We start from the raw sequence: 17,352 nt of genomic DNA, 5'->3' as shown, positions 1-17,352 counted from the left end.
CCAAAGCCGTTGAAAAAATACATTTAACGGCTCTGCTAATACTCGACAAACACACTTTTCATTAAACTTTAAAAATCGTTGGTCACGTTGGATATGACGTCACAATTGTTGAAAAGTCGTAATTTGTGTAAAAAATGGTTTAAAAATAATTTTCACACAATACTTATTGAATGTATTTCACTTCTTGTATAATAAGTTTTGAAAAAAAAATAATGATTAATTTTCATATTTTAATACTAAAAGTATGGGATAATCAAAACAGTATTCTATAGGCCTATACATGGAAGAAAAGTAGCAAAAAAATTAATTATGAAGACATGAAAGTTCCCAAGACAGTTTTAATGCGATAATAAAAAGATCAGATTTAATCTTATAATAAAAAAAGATCTGTTTTAATCTAAATCAGTAGCTGAGGAAACACATTGTTGTATTTTTTCTTGCCAAGTGTGCTTGCGGCATCATCTTTCTTTAAAATAAATGAGACTTGGTTTCATATTTTGTACCTAAGCAATTAAATTGGTTTTCAAGTAAATTAAATGCCTAAACAGTTTTGGGGTCGTTACAGAACCCAGGAAATGATGCATCCACTGTGAAGCAATATGTGGAAAATCTTTGTTGCAGTGCACACAACGGACATCTTTCTGGGAACCAGGATTTATGTCTCCGGGAATGTGGGTGAATTCATCCAGATAGGCTACACCGCCCACACGCGTGTGGAAGAGACTGACCGTATAAAATCGGTTCCTCCTCACAGCAAAAGTTACTGAAACACTTTCAAATCAGTTCTACCGGCCATCGGGCGTCACGGTAAGGCAAGCGACATTTCTCCATTAAACTACACGAGTTGCAATGGGGTTCTTCTCGCTGTAGTCTTTGTCGAGTTGAACAGATCGAGTCTGCTGGGATTTTAACTTTGCAGTGTGTTGCGAAATCGATTGTGTCTTTGTGATGGCGAAGTAGCTAATAACTTTTAAGTACTTCAAATGCATTGTTTATTGCTCAGCAGCAATAAACAATGGTCTCTGTGTAGATGTTGTGAAGTTAGATACTTCTACTTAGATACTTTTGTCTTTATATTTTCCAGTTGGTTCTTCACTGGAGTGTGCAAAAAGTAACTATCCATTATCATGGTGTTTTTTAAACAATCCTTTAAATACAAGGAATGACGTTATGATAGTGCTGTATGTTTTGAATGGCATATTAGCGCAGTATACATTATCTTAAAGGGATAACATTAGTTCACCCAAAAATGAAAATTCTGTCATTAATTACTCAATCCCGTGTCGTTCAAAACTTTAGTTCATCTTCGGAACACAAATGAAGATCTTTTTAATGAAATCTGAGCGATTTCTGTCCCTCCATTGACAGATACCACTTCAAAAAGTTCATAATTAGATCGTAAAACTAATCTATATGGATTGAGCTTTTTAGTCCAAATTTTCTGAAGAGACTTTATTGCTTTATATGATGAACAGATTGAATTTAGGCTTTTATTCATATTTAAACCTTGATCAGCAAACAAACAGAAGCTCAACCGAATGCGAGAATGAACTTCATTGGTTCTTGCAGAAGCTGAAACGTGATGCGTAACATGCGAGAATGAACCTCATTGGTTCTCGCGTTTCAAGCAAACATGCTTGAGCTTCCGTTTACCATGTCTGATGTATGCGTTGATGAATGTTTATATGTGAATAAAAGCCTAAATTCAGTCTGTTTATCATATAAAGCGATCAAGTCTCTTCAGAAAATTTACCACTTAATTCACTTTTTGAAGTGTCAAATTGTCAGTTGTGTAGTGGACGGACAGAAATCACTCAAATTTCATCAAAAATATCTTAAATTGTGTTCCGAAGTTGAACGAAATTCTTACGGGTTTGAAATGACATGAGGGTGAGTAATTAATGACAGAATTTTCTTTTTTGGGTGAACTATCCCTTTAAGGACAGTATACAGTATGCAATGATAAACATTTAGTGCTCTTAATTGCTGTTACATGACCTGACAAAAATGGATGATTAATTCAGCCACTCCTGTTGTAACACCTTGTAGCTGGTTGGTTTGGATTATGGCAAAAAAAAAAAAAAAAATCCCTACAAGAAAAATGAATGGGAAAAATATTTCTACAACCAAGGCAGATGAAAATGTGGGTGGACACTGTTGCACTCTATAGTCTTTAGAAATGTTTTATTAGTTTTCAGTCCGAATTGCCCTTTACAGAGTTTCTCAAATGTTTATTGTTGTTTACTACTTACATACTAACCATTAAAAAGTGTATATAATAGTGTATATGTACTCTGCAGTCAATGTTGGTGAAATTAAAAGTTTTTCTGAAAGGTTCAGAGCACTTGTTGCCTTGGTTACCATTAATTACTGTTATGTATAACAGCAGCCAGATTTGCTGATTATTGGAGTCTGTGGTTAAGCTGGTGACTCCTCAGATAGACTGTTGCGTAAGTGTTTGTGCTTTTTAGGTGCCAGAGTTCACACTAAACTGAAGTTCCTTCGCAACTATTATGAATATGCTACACTTAAAAGTTCAACCCCCCCAAATGTTGATGTTTATAAACATGTCTGTTCCTCATGCAACACTGTCGCATGACTTAAGAAGACCTGTATTGTTTAATGGTGCTTGCCCTGGTTTTGAGAGGAATGTCCTTTGTTATGATCTCTTGTGTCGTGTCAAATGAATGCAGAGAATGAAATATCTTATTGAACAGAACTTGGAACAGTTTTGATGTGTTTGTGTGTTTTGATATCTTCCAGTTTATTGGTTGTCCTTAAATTTGCCAGTATTGCAACCTTCGGAGAAGCAATGTGTCCAGATTTAGTAGAAACGAAACTTAAGATGTTTTGAAAGTGATTGGAATGAAACTTCTGTTTTCCTTCCACAGGTCCAGTTGTTTATTATGATATGGTGAGAGTTTCTAGCAGGGCAGCAGCCATGCGTGTGGAGCTGAGTTTGGTGTTTTTGGTCCTAATGTGCGTTTTTAAAGAGACGACCTCATGTTTAATAATCAGCGAGGTTAACTGTGACAATCCCAAACTGGACACTCAGGAGTTTGTGGAGCTGTACTACGATGGCACGAATCCCACTTCTCTGGATGGATACACACTTGTGTTCTACAACGGCAATGGAGACCTCGCCTACAGGGTCATCAATCTGAGCGGACACCAGACAGATCACCGAGGATTCTTCTTAGTTGGCTCTTCTGAACTGACTCCCCGCCCCGCCATCTCTCTTCCACCCAACTCCGTTCAGAACGGGCCCGACGCCATCGCGCTCTACGGTCCCAACTGGGTCCCAGTTCCTGAAGGGGGACGAGTTTCAGGAGTGGGGTTGTTGGACGCAGTAGTATACACTTCTCGTAAATCCGCAGTAGGCGCCGATGGCCTCGCATCAGTTCTGACTCCCGGCTCGGTTCCGTACATAGAGGATGAGGCGGCTCTGGAGGGGGACGAGTCCATTCAGCGCTGCTGGCAGTCAGACAACCTCTGGACGTTTTACACTGGCCCACCCACCCCTGCGTGGGTCAATCATTGCCCACCACCGACCCCCACAAATTTATGGATTAACGAAGTCGACCTCAGTGGGCCGGACCGCCGAGGCCTTGTGGAACTTGATGTTGGCACGACAACCGGATCGTTTTCTTTGGTGCTTTATGATGTTACCACAGATCTGATTAGCTCGAGTGTGGAGTTCATCGCAAAAGAGGCTGGAATTTTCACCGTATCTGTGAATACTGCGACTTTGGCAGGTACAGTTGATTGGATATTTGCAGATAAACTTATTTAAAGACACTTTTCCAAACTAATGTAATTTAGTAGCCTATTATTTATATACCATTATAGTATTTGTTAAGATTTGGAATGGTATATTTTCAGTTTTCATTTGAATTTGTTTAAATGTTAGTAATTTTATGAGCTTTTTGCCAGTTTTAATTATTTAATTTAAATTATTTAATTTATTTTAAAGTCCCCCTGTGGTGAAAATCAAGTTTTTAATGTTGTCAAAATGTCTATGTGGTGTTTTAATATGCTTTAAGACAAACCATGTGCAAATTCATATGTCAACACCATTTCTGAGAATTTTCTCTTTAAAACTGCAGTGATCTAAAGCGTTTCAAAAACGTGGTTTGAAATCGCTGGTGTTTCTTACGTTACAAACTACCTTGTAACTAATCATGTCAACATGCCGGCGGGCTTTAGCATATCGTTAACTATGACCACTCTGAAGCCATTGAGACAGAGCGCATTTAGTATAATCTGAAAACCACGCCCACCAGGGGGGAAAACAATACAACCGTCTCCATTGACTTTGTATTGCGTGAGGCTGCCTCCTTGTCATTTCTGACTTATTACAAAAAACAGAACAATGCCTAAAAGCTGCTATGTGACATGGTGTACAGCAAACAAGCTAAAAAACCCAGAACTAAGTTTTTATAAGCTTTTATAAGACCTCAAAAAACGAATGTTTAAGGACACAAAAGTGGATACAGGCAGTGAGACAGAGCGCAACGGGTCATATTACTATAAGAAATAAATTGGAGGGGAACGTAATCGGCGTAATCGTTCGAAGTTCTATTATATTTAACTTTATTTCATCTTTATTTCATTAATTGAAAAAGTTTAGTTAACAATACTATTTCAAACAATTTAGTGTTGTTTATTGTCTCATATGTTGTTGGGTAAATCTCTGTAATGTCCAGATCAAATATCACCTCCGATTCAAAAGATAAAAAAAAATGGAATTATATTTTGCATAAAGGGAATGAAACGTAGCCTATTTGTAAGACTTTTTTAACTAATTTTAAAGGATGTGTTTTGCATATTTACATGACAAATATCCCCTTCTAAATTCTCATTAATGTAATGTGATGGGGGAAAAAACAAAATGAATGAAAATCATCCTGATAAAATTATTATTTTCGTATTAAGCAGAATAGAGAAGCAAATACTTCTGTACATTATAAATGTACTTTACAGTTCAAACAATAATAGGCCTATTATTTAACTTTTCTCATTATAGTGTGCTACCGAGTGTTCAATTTTCATTGTCATGAAAATAAGGCATCATAATGGTCTTTAATGTATCTTTTAATCAAAAAATGTATTTACTTTTTATTTTTTAATTTAGTGATGAAACATGCATCTCACAAACACTTTCTTCCAACTAAATAAATTATGTAATATTTGACCTTTCAGTGCCACAAAGTGCAGCATTGGCGTTATATAAAGGCCCAGTGTCAGACTTCCCTAAGGACGGCCCCCTCAGCCACGAACAGCCAATCGATGCCTTTGTTTATGGTGACTCTGCACACATGCCCAGTGAGAACCTCACAGAGACACTCATACCCGGGAGAAAACCCTTCAAACTCACAGAAAGGTGATCAGCACATGCGATACAATGCATTATTGTGGCATTTGTGTATTATAGTATATGTTTATCCATGTTTGTATGCTGCAGTTTTCAGACAGCAGGTGTTCGTGCCAGTCGATGTGGTGTTACCGAATGGACAAGAGATCCGGGACTGTTTGTAACGAGGCCCCGGAGTCCCGGAAAACCCAATGACTGCATTTGGTTTCAGTCCTGCCCACTTAACATCAGTAGGTCTTGATTTCATGTAGCAAAACAGAACCATATTTATTACAACTTTCTTTCTCTTCCATGTCAAGTACACATTTTTAGGATTCCCCATGATGCATATCAAAGAACTGTGTCCAGCTGCCATGTTTTTAAGGTCTGCCTTGTTGTTTCAGCCTCTTCTACGGCGGCAGGACGGAGCTATCCCGCGATTCATAGCGATATGGATTTCCTGCTTAATGAGATCAATACTGACTGTATAGGAGGAGCTGAGGATGAGGAGTTTATAGAGTTTTGGCATCCCTCTGGCTTCCGTATGTCGCTGGATTTCATCTGGCTGGTGATGATCAATGGACAGACTGGAACGGTGTACTATGAGCTGGAGCTGAATGGATATTTCACAGATGATGACGGATACTTCCTGGTGAGCAGCTGCATCCTTTGACACTTGGAAATGTGGAACAATGAGTCATATGGTTGAATTCCATTTAGTAGTATGTGTCAGCTATAAAATAATAGGCATTTATGTACACTACCATTCAAAATTTAGGGTCTTAAAGGGTCCTTGATTATGATTTCACTTTTTTGACTTTAGTTAGTGTGTAATGTTGCTGTTTGAGCATAAACAACATCTGCAAAGTTACGTCGCTCAAAGTTCAATGCAAAGGGAGATATTTTCTTTTAAAGAATTCTCTGTTTAAGGACTACAACAATCTTCCTCCTGGGTTGGTGACATCACTAACTCTAAAATTTACATAAACCCCACCCCCGAGAACACGCAACAAAGGGGGTGAGGCCATGTTGGTCTTCTTTAGAGAAGAGGAGATTGTTAAAAAATTAACATGACGGCACATGCTAGTCGATGAGTTGAATCAACTCCACAGCAACTACATAAATTTCTCCACTAACCATTCAGAAACGTCTAAAAGTTGTAACTTCTTCCTGAGTCTCTCCATCAGTGTCCGATTCCGGTTTGAACAATGTAAGGCTGAACGCCGTTACTGACAATCCTCATTTTGGCTGCGTGAGATTCTCCAGCTTTGTTGTTGTTGAGCAACCAAAGCGTGAGCTGTTAAAGCTCCGCTCTCTTCTGGAAAGGGGGTTGGGAGCAGCAGCTCATTTGCATTTAAAGGGACACACACAAAAATGTTTTTGCTCACATCCAAATAGGGGGAAATTTGACAAGCTATAATAAATGATCTGTGGGGTATTTTGAGCTGAAACTTCACAGACACATTCTGGAGACACCAGAGACTTATATTACATCTTGTAAAAAGGGCATTATAGGACCCCTTTAAATTTTAGCTGGAATCAACAAACATAAATTTACAGCTTATAAAATCTTTCTGAATCTGTTCTTCCAGATTGGCAGTGCTAAGGTCAGCCCTGACATTAGAATCCCACCGAACACTATTCAGAATGGACCAGACGCCATAGTGTTATATCGTAGCAAGTCTCCACCCTCTCAGGAGGGTCAGAATATTCCCAGAAGCGGTTTGCTGGATGCAGTAGTTTACCGCACTCGCGGATCTGATAAAAAGGTTTCAGAGCTAACGGAAGCGCTGACACCAAGACAGCTCCCTCTGCTGGAGGACATCAACGCGCTACCCGGCGATGAGACCCTCACTCGATGTGGAACCGAGAGACTCAACCTCAATGCTTTCAGGGTGAGATCTAGTGTTTCTCTACATGTAAGCTTCATGATGAGTTCTCAGAGAAACTTGATCTCATTTGTACCACTGTCTTGGTACTTCAGGCAGAATTTTATATTCAAAGTGTTTAGTAGGATTCATTCCTCAGAGGTCTGTTGCATTTTATAATTTTTTTTTTTTTTTTTTTTTTTTGTTAATAATTAATAATTAAATTTTTATTATTATTTTTTATTTAATTTACTTTACTATTTATTTTGTTTTACTTTACGTTACTTTTATTTTTTATTTAATTTACTTTTACTTTATTTTATTTCACTTTACTTTTTATTGTAGGCTGTTTCATCTAACTTTACTTTTACTTTTTTATTTTATTTTTTATTTCACTTTTACTTTTTTATTTTTTATTTCACTTTACTTTTACTTTATTTCACTTTTCCTGTACTTTGACTTTATTTTATTTCACTTTTACTTTTTTTTTCACTATACTGTACTTTTATTTATTTATTTTTTTACTTTACTTTACTTTGACTTTATTTTATTTGACTTTACTTTTATTTTATTTTATTTTATTTTATTTTATTTTATTTGATTTCACTTCACTTTTACTTTCACTTTAATTTATTTCGCTTTACTTTGCTTTTACTTTATTTTATTTTTTCACTTTACTATACTTTTATTTTATTCCCCTTTATTTACTTTATTTAATTTCACTTTATTTTTATTTAATTTCACTTAATTTTACTTTACTTTAATTTAATTTTGACCATTTTATTTTAAAAATGTGTATATTACAGTGATGTGTTTTTCAAACATTATTGCCACAATCAAAATGGCTTTTTTTAATTCATTTTTAAAAAATACATTAAAAAATGTATTAAAGAACAAAAAGCCAAAAATTAGATTCGTTTACAGAAATGTTGTAGTAAAACAAACATAGGGGAATAGTAAAGAGCAAAACAATTGCCAGGAAAAGAAAGAATTAATAATAATAATTTTTTGTTCCATTTTGAGTAAAAACATTTTTCTGGCAGTCTAATTATATAATAAAGTAAGTTGAAATGTTTAAATTGACAGGCGATAGAGGATGAGTGCATTGCAGTTTGTAAACTGCACATTTTGACAAATGTAGTAGGTGATCTAGGCATTGAATGGATGCATAGCATTTACTTACTGTGCACACTATACATACTTCCAAATGTATGTAGTATGTCATTCCAAACAGGAAACAATGAAGAGATGCCTAAGTAAGTAGCCTATCAGGATGTATTTTGCGATAATGACCAGATGACACTGCTTTCTCAGGATTTTATGTGCTGGACTCATCAAATGCGTGCCATATTAACCCTCCATGTGTCCACAGGTTGCTTCTCCCACACCAAGGAAGCAAAATAACTGTCCCCCAAAACCCACTTCACCTCCTCCTCCTGAGGGTTTCGTCATCAATGAATTTAGCTTTACAAACTGCACAGGAGTCGAATCACAGAACTGTATATTTGTGGAGCTGATTGGCCCGCCGTCGACTTCAGTGAATGGATTTGTTTTGGTATTTTTTGAGGAAAGCGCTAAAGCAGTGAGTGTCCCGCTCACTGGCAGCACAAGAGAAAACGGGCTCTATCTTCTCGAGAACATCACTAGTGCAGGTGGGTGTGTTTGATTTGGAAATGTCTTCTTTGTCAGGCACAGCTTGAAGTGCATGTTTTGGTTAAAAACAAGTAGACTGATGTGTGCTGATAAAAAGCCGAAGATCATTTCAACTTTGGTCACTGAAATGCATGTTTCCCATTCTTTTTCTCAATTGACATTTCGGAGAATTCTTCATTAAAGACTGAATAACAGCTCTGAGATGAATCACAGTATTACATACTTTGATTTGAAGCAGAAAAGTATCGAAAGTCTGTTCACTTAACCAATCAGCCATTGGCTCTTTTATTTAGAAGGCGGGACGTATTCCGCCATATTACGCGTTGCAGTTTCTCCCATTCAAAACTAATAGGAGTGAACCGTCTTTCTATATCTATAGTCTTTGGTAAAACCAAGCGGCAACCTTCCGTTCTCTCTCTTGAATCCAACACGGAAGTGACTTAAACTGCAATTCATCTACTGGCTGCTAGAGACAGGCTCCAAAAGGGAGTCAATCCCATAGACCCCCCATGTTAAAATGCCCAACTTTACAGCAGAAAAAAATGTTTACAGCCTGGTACAAAAAGTGGTTTTGGTCTATATAGCTAATTTTGCCTCTGATGACAACTGTGAGGGGGGGGTGGATTTTTTTAATAACTCATCCATTTCAATTATATAAAGCCTTAAGGTTCTGCATAATTAAGGGCGTGGCCACTTGAGTGACAGGTTGATTGCTGCTGCTGTCACTACTAGCCTCTTATCTGCTGTCTGTACAGCACTGCTTGGATAGTATAACTAAAACTGCTGCACTATTTTGAAAAAAATACTTTGGACACGGGCTCGTTTGAGAGAGTCTAATGTATATGATCATATACAGTTTTGTACATAAACGCTGCTCAGATTGCATAAATTCTTGAAGAGCAATGATGGAGAGCAGATCGTTCAGATATCAATATTTCATGGATTTAATGCTTTTGTAGACAAAAAGTGCTGTTGGATGTTTTTAAATATACGCTTATTATGGACATTTTACCCAAGTGTGATGGATTGGATTAATCTCGCGATCGCTATTTCATTATAAAGGTATGAAGTCCCGTTTTGATTTTGCGTGTTGTCATTTGCACACCCGACACAAATTACAATATTACTGTTGCTGGAGCATCTATATCGTAAAACAGACACCGTAGACTGACAGTAAACCCTTAGAACTTTCAAATGATGTATAATTTGTTATCTTTATTAATATTTTAGATAGTATCTAAGATACATAGATATATAGCCTGAGCTAACTTAATCACGTCGAGTTAGGTGGGTGTGGTTTCAGCAACCAGGCACTTCAGCTCCACCCACGTCCCGCCTCTTTGCCCATTTTCGGTTATCTGGGAGTGACACGCGGTGACACGCTGCCAAGATGGCGATGTCCGGCTCCACCCACTTTGGGCTTCAAAAATGCTGTGCCCATGTTTTATACAGTTTATGGCTAAAACGCAGCACTTGTCACTGCCACTTTTTACCCAGCTGTCCAATCACAGTGGAGGAGGGGCGGGACAAATACTACACCGACCAATCATCCTACTTGTACAACAACTGAACAACACTGGAGAAGTTAATAGGCTTGTTCGAGATGCATCTGCGCAGACTGATCGGCGTATGACATCAAAGTAGCGTGAGAGCGTTTGGAAAGCATACGACTCCTTATGCTTTTGAATCGGTACATTGATGTCATACGCCGATCGGTCTGCGCAGCGCAGATGCGTCTCGAACAAGCCTAATATTGCTGGTTACTGCATTTTTATATTCAGTAATATTCTTCAAAATGATATAGGCTACTAGTAACAAAATTAAAATGAACTTGTTTGCTCATGGATCTTTGTGTTTGTGCAGATCACGGTTTGCCAGCGCTGGATCAATTGGGTGCAGTGCTGTTGTGTTTTGAGCCGTCAGGATCAGGTGTTTATGGGAACAACTCGCGCAGATTGGACTGGCTAGTTTTATCCGATGACCCAGAGTTTGTAAGAGCTCTCCAGCACAACACAACACGCTTCTTCATGGACCTACTGTTCGGGTTTGTTTGGGAGCTTTTGTATTTGAATCCAGTGTATTATTGGAATCAGCCGTTTTTGTACGCTGTTCTCATGCTCTGTGTGCATGTGTTTTTGTGCGATTAGCTCTTTCTCTCGATGCGCATCAGACGGGCCTGATCTCTGGATCTCATCTGAGCCGACTCCGGGCCTCCAGAACCTCTGCCCGAGTCCTGCCTTCTCCAGCTCTGTGGATCTGTGCCTACAGAGAAAATCAGGAAGTATGTGTTTTTAAAAGGAATGGTTCACCCAAAAAATTACCCAGAAAACATTGGCATTTACTCACACTCATGTCATTCTAAGTGCCGTTTGCTCCAGGTTTTCTGTGGAATACATCTGTTAAAGCCGTTAAAATACTAAAATATTCGGTTTCTGTTGAAAACCCAGAATGCATAACACACATTTTTATAACATGACAGTGTTGAACTCAAATTATCACACAGAAAAATGGGAAAGTTTAAAGTGCCAGTAGCATCTATCTGTTATTTTGGTGCTCTGAAATATACTTTCGGTTGTTTGAATTATGTGTGTCAAAATCCCACGATGCATGCACAAACATGTTCAGAGACCACACCCAGAGAAAGTGCTGTAATGACAAGTGACTCTTCCAGAGAAACATGGAAGAGTTTAGATGTTTAGTTTGGGATGACTTATCCCTCACTGTCCTCCAAGAAAGTTTTCCCACGGTCCTTTAAAAACCTGGAAACATTTCAAATGTTGATTTCTATGCCTGTAAAAGTCATAGTCATCAAGTTACATATTAATGGAAATTGTGAATGTTTTGGGTCAGTAAGATTTTTGTTGTTGTTGTTGTTGTTGTTGAAAGAAATGAATATTTCTGTTTAGCAAGGATGCATTAAATTGATCAAAAGTGACAGTAGAGAAGACATTTATATTTATTTCATAAATTTTATTTCAAATAAATTCTGATCTGTTTAATTTTCTATTCATCAAAGATGAGAAAAAGTTAGATAATAATAGATATTAATAATAAATGTTTCTTGAGCAGCAAATCATCATATTAGAATGATTTCTGAAGGATCATGTGACACTGAAGACTGGAGTAATGATGCTGAAAATTCAGCTTTGATCACAGGAATAAATTACATTTTAAATTATATTAAAATAGAAAACAGCTATTTTAAACTGTAATAATATTTCACAATATTACTGTTTTTTCTGTATTTTTGATCAAATAAATGCAGCCTTGGTGAGCAGAAGAGACTTCCAGCCCCAAATTTTTAAATGGTAGTGTGTGTATTTTTCCCACTATGCTCCGTTCTTTAGTATTTCTTCAGCTGTAAGTGTTTTAAGAAAATGCTTATGTTCACCACAAATACCTGGAAAAGTCATGGAAAAATCATGGAAATTAATTGGTCAGGCAGTATGAAAACACTGAGGTTTTCAGTTCATATTAAAATGGACCTTTTCATTTAAAAAAGGTCAAGAAACATTTGATCCCTCATAATATGAACTGTTTTAAGTTTTAATATTTAGTTTCTCATTTCCTCTTCTTCATCTGTCTCTCTCAGATTGTGACCAGAAGGAATTTTCTGATTTGTTAGGGGATTTTTGTGAGTGTGGGATGATTGAAAGCTTGCATGTTAAAGGTAAGACACCATAAAACACATTCATGGTGTTAAAATGTGCCTGAATTTACCTGATAATGACGGTTATTTCCTGTTTTTACCCCATGTTAGGTGTGAATGTGTCCTGCGAGGCAGATAAATTGTACGCACAGGGGACTGTTCTTGCTATTTCTGACCAACAGAGGGCGCAAATCACTAAGACACTGAACAACAACAAGCTCTCATGTCCAGCTACACTGGAGCGACAGGTTCATGGAGGTACAGGACACACACACACACACACACACACACACACACACACACACACACACATTTACACACAGATGTTAATGCCAGATAACTGCTAGATTTTGCTGTTAGGGGAGTCCAGGGTTTATACTGGCCTAAAGAAGTAACTGTCCATTTGTATGTCCAGCGGGGCCGCCGGTCGCGCTGCAGGTTGGGCTTGTGCTCACAGCGCTTCTGCTGTTCGCACTGGGTGCTGCACTGTTTGTCTACTTGTACAAAAAAAGGTGAGGACAGATCAGTTTGTGTGTGTTTTTTTTTATATATATATATATATATATATATATATATATATATATATATATATATATATATATATATATATATATATATATATATAATATATATATAAAATATGTATATGTATATTTGTGTGTGTGTGTGTTTTGCATGAAGGTCTCTGTGGTGATCGTTATAAGGGCTGTCAGTTGATTAATTTATTAAAATAAATAAAGCCAATAAAAAAAATAGGCCAATTAATATGCATTATAAATGTTATTAAAATTATTTGCCAATTTAAATAATATAAAGTAGTTTAATATTTTGTGCCAAATAAAATATTTAATTAATGTCAATATACTGTTTAAAACTTTTAAAAACATATTTTGATGTTAAATTAATTTGTTAATTGGTAAAAATAAAAAGTATTTAATATTTTTAAAAAAATAATTAAAAGTAGTTCAACTTTTTATTATTATATATAATATAATCATATATAATGATTCAAATTTAGCATTATAGGCCAATTAAAATATATATATATATATATATATATATATATATATATATATATATTATAAATATTATTAAAATTATATGCCAATTTAAATGATATCAAAATAAAGCTTAAAAGTAGTTCAACTTTTAAGTATTCATTAATTTTTATTTATGGCAATTAATATCAATATGCTGTTTAAAATGTTTTAATTTATTGTTATAAATAAAAAGTAATATTTTTTTTAAATAAAATAATAAAAACAATTGAACAACTTTTAAATTAAAATCATATATAATATTTTCAATATCATATATTTTATTTTATTAATTTTTTATTTATTAATTTAGTATTAATTCATTTTTATTCATAGCAATTAATACATTTCATTAATATCACATTACAGTTTAAAAGCAGTTTATCTTTTTCTATTTTATTTTTAAATAGTAAATGATTTTATTTATGCAAATTAATACATTTAATTAATATCAGTATACAGTTTAAAAGTAGTATGACTAATTCATTATTAATTAAATTAATTGACCATGACTCACTTAACAAAAAAATACTGAAAAAACATTTTACATTTATATAGCCATAGATATTTAGATAATTAACACAGTAAACATTCTTTTAAGTACCTTGGAGTACCATGATAAATACTATGGTACCCTAAATATGATAATCTGAATATGATAAGTACCAATTCATATGGTAGGATATTTTGTAAGGATAAATTCATTCACAGTTTTTGTTGTGTGATTGTCCCATTTGTAGGATGAATGTGCCCTTGCTCACCTTCAGCATTTGGAAAAAAAAAAAAAAAAATGATAAGATATGATGTTAAAACATGTTTCAACTCGTTATGTGTGCTTGTTTTTGTGTGGTGATGTTTTCGCAGGCGTCCTGCTGACTACCTCTCCATGCAGATGAGCGAACAGGCCGAGGCGCCACTCGAACTTTAGTGTGTCTGTGTGAGTGTGATGAAGTGTTGTTTGCTTGTTGTTGTTTTTTTATAAAGATGAATGTGTTTTTACTATAGATGAATGCAAGTACACAGTTTTATCAATCTCACAGGCTTTGATTCTGCAATGTTAATATTTTCAAGATTTTATTAAAGTGTTCAGGATGTTTAATTTCTTCAGCGTTTTATCAAACGTTTCAAAAAACACTCTTTTATTGAATTCAGGTGTATTTTTGATTGTGTATCTTTGATTTTGTATTGTGACTTTGAAGTTCATACTCATCGGTTGATAGAAAAGGCGGTACCAAACAAAAATAGTTGCTGCAAACATGACACAAATAAGCGTGATACTAAAATGTCATGCATCATTATGTCACTCAAGGTACAACTTTATGGTGAAGTTTATTTCACCATAAAGATCATGGCTGCATCTGAAATCACATAATTCCCTACTGGCGAAAAACAGTATGTGACAAAAGAATTATGTCTGAAATCACAGTACTCATAAAAGAGTCGGCAAAATGTACCCGGATGACCTACTACTTCTGAAGTGTGCATACTATGGACACTTTACTATCCCATAAAGCCCATGCGAGTGTGATTTCAGATGAAGCCCATGTTTGCATTTGGATTTAAAATCTTAGCATCAGTGTTGTTTGCCAGCATTTATGGAAGCTTGTTTCCGCCACTGAATAAAAAATCAGAAAATTCAGAATTGCAAGATATAAATTCGCAATTGAGAAAAAGTCAGAATTGCGAGGGGGAAAAAAGTCTGAATTGTGAGATATAAATTTGCAACTGTGGAAAAAGTCAGAATTGTGAGATATAAACTCACAATTGCAAAAAAAGTCAAAATTGCTAATTTATATCTCGTTATTCTGCAATTCTGAGAAAAGATGTCAGAATTGCGAGATATAAACTCGCAATTGTGAAGAAAGTCAATTGTGAGGGGAAAAAAGTGAGAATTGCAAGGCGAAAAAGTCAGAATTGCGAGGTAAAAATGTCAGAATTGTGAGAAATAAATTCACAATTGTGAGATATAAATTCGCAATTGCGAAAAAGTCAGAATTGTGAGGGGAAAAAAGTCTGAATTGCGAGATATAAATCTGCAACTGTGGAAAAAGTCAGAATTGCAAGATATAAACTCATAATTGCGAGGAAAAAAAAAGTCAGAATTGCGAGGGAAAAGTCAGAATTGCGAGGGAAAAGTCAGAATTGCAAGATATAAATTGGCAATTGCGAAAGAAGTCAGAATTGCGAGGGGGAAAAAAAGTCAGAATTTGCAAGGGAAAAAAGTCTGAATTGCGAGATATAAATCTGCAACTGTGGAAAAAGTCAGAATTGTGAGATAAACTCACAATTGCGAAAAAAGTCAGAATTACTCATTTATATCTCGTTATTCTGCAATTCTGAGAAATGATTGTGAAGAAAGTCAGTTGTGAGGGAAAAGTGAGAATTGTGAGGAAAAAAGTTAGAATTGCGAGATATAAACTCACAATTGCGGACAAAGTCAGAATTGCGAGGAAAAAAGTCAGAATTGCTAATTTATATCTCGTTATTCTGCAATTCTGAGAAAAGATGTCAGAATTGCAAGATATAAACTCGCAATTGTGAAGAAAGTCAGTTGTGAGGGGAAAAAAGTGAGAATTGCGAGATAAAAACTCTCAATTGTGGAAAAAGTCAGAATTGCAAGATATAAATTGGCAATTGCGAAAGAAGTCAGAACTGCGAGGGGGAAAAAAGTGAATTGCGAGATAAAAATTGGCAATTGTGAAAAAAGTCAGAATTGCAAGGGGAAAAAGTCAGAATTGTGAGAAATAAATTCACAATTGTGAGATATAAATTTGCAATTGTGGAAAAAGTCAGAATTGTGAGGGGAAAAAAGTCAGAATTGTGAGAAATAAATGCACAATTGTGAGATATAAATTTGCAATTGTGGAAAAAGTCAGAATTGTGAGGGGGAAAAAAGTCAGAATTGCAAGATATAAACTCAGAATTGCAAAAAGATTTGCAAGTTTATATCTTGCAATTCTGACTTTATAACTCGCAATTGCAACTTTATATCACGCAATTATGAGGGGAAAAAAAGTTGCAATTATCTTTTCCCTTTTTTGTGGCGGAAACAAGCTTCCATAAGCATTTGACATTGTGCCACTGCTAAAGTCCGGCCATTTGTGACTGCAGGTTTCTGTACATGCCTAAAGAATTTTTCCTTCTTTATGTGTCTGTTTCATGTGTTTACATCTTTTCTTTTATGCATCTGCAAAGCGTTATCAGTTGTTCTCAGGGCATCAGATCAGTGTTTGTGCACATTTGACCACAGAAGCATTTCAATGTGTCGAACTAATGTGCCGTTACGGTAAGACGGAGCTAAAACTGTCCAGCTTGTTGCTTACAGTACACACTGTTCCCTCAGTTCATTTTCAGTCTCATTAGTTATATTGCCTGGTAATTAGATATCAGACTGTTCTGTCGCTTAAATCTCGTTCTAGGACTGGCAGTGTTTATGACATTAAATTTTAAGGACCTGTCATCAGTTTTTTGAGGCCTAGACAGAGCAGAAAATACCCATGCAGGAAATAAAAGCTCAAAATGACGAAGTATAATAATGATTACTAGTGTAGAATTGCAGTGCGTTACATTATGTTGGTCTTTTTTTGCATTTTGCAGTGTCTTCTCAAAACTAAAATACAATTTGCCAATTTTACGTTCTCACTGGTTCCTTTTTTTTTGTAATTGATTATTGATTTAGTCTTTCATCATTGATTTTTGATGATCAGTCTTATGTACATTTGTCAGAGGAAATTTTTGTCTGAGGAAACAATCACAATAAATGTTTTTTTGTTAATATTGGCTGTGCATAAA

General features: G+C 35.6%; 1 protein-coding gene across 1 annotated transcript; it reads left to right on the top strand.

Annotated features, from left to right (window-relative positions):
* The first annotated feature begins 591 nt into the window (after positions 1–591).
* si:ch211-183d21.1 (uncharacterized) lies at positions 592–17,340 on the top strand. Its single transcript, XM_051881646.1, has 13 exons — positions 592–807; positions 2,892–3,755; positions 5,203–5,383; positions 5,465–5,604; positions 5,758–6,005; positions 6,946–7,248; positions 8,594–8,873; positions 10,738–10,918; positions 11,022–11,155; positions 12,467–12,544; positions 12,635–12,781; positions 12,939–13,035; positions 14,425–17,340. The coding sequence occupies exons 2-13, from the start codon at positions 2,912–2,914 to the stop codon at positions 14,486–14,488; spliced, it is 2,697 nt and encodes an 898-aa protein (XP_051737606.1). The 5' UTR covers positions 592–807; positions 2,892–2,911; the 3' UTR covers positions 14,489–17,340.
* The last annotated feature ends 12 nt before the right edge of the window (positions 17,341–17,352 follow it).

Source organism: Ctenopharyngodon idella, chromosome 23, assembly GCF_019924925.1.
Source record: "Ctenopharyngodon idella isolate HZGC_01 chromosome 23, HZGC01, whole genome shotgun sequence".
Lineage (NCBI taxonomy): Eukaryota > Metazoa > Chordata > Actinopteri > Cypriniformes > Xenocyprididae > Ctenopharyngodon > Ctenopharyngodon idella.
This window is presented reverse-complemented; position numbering and strand designations above follow the sequence as displayed.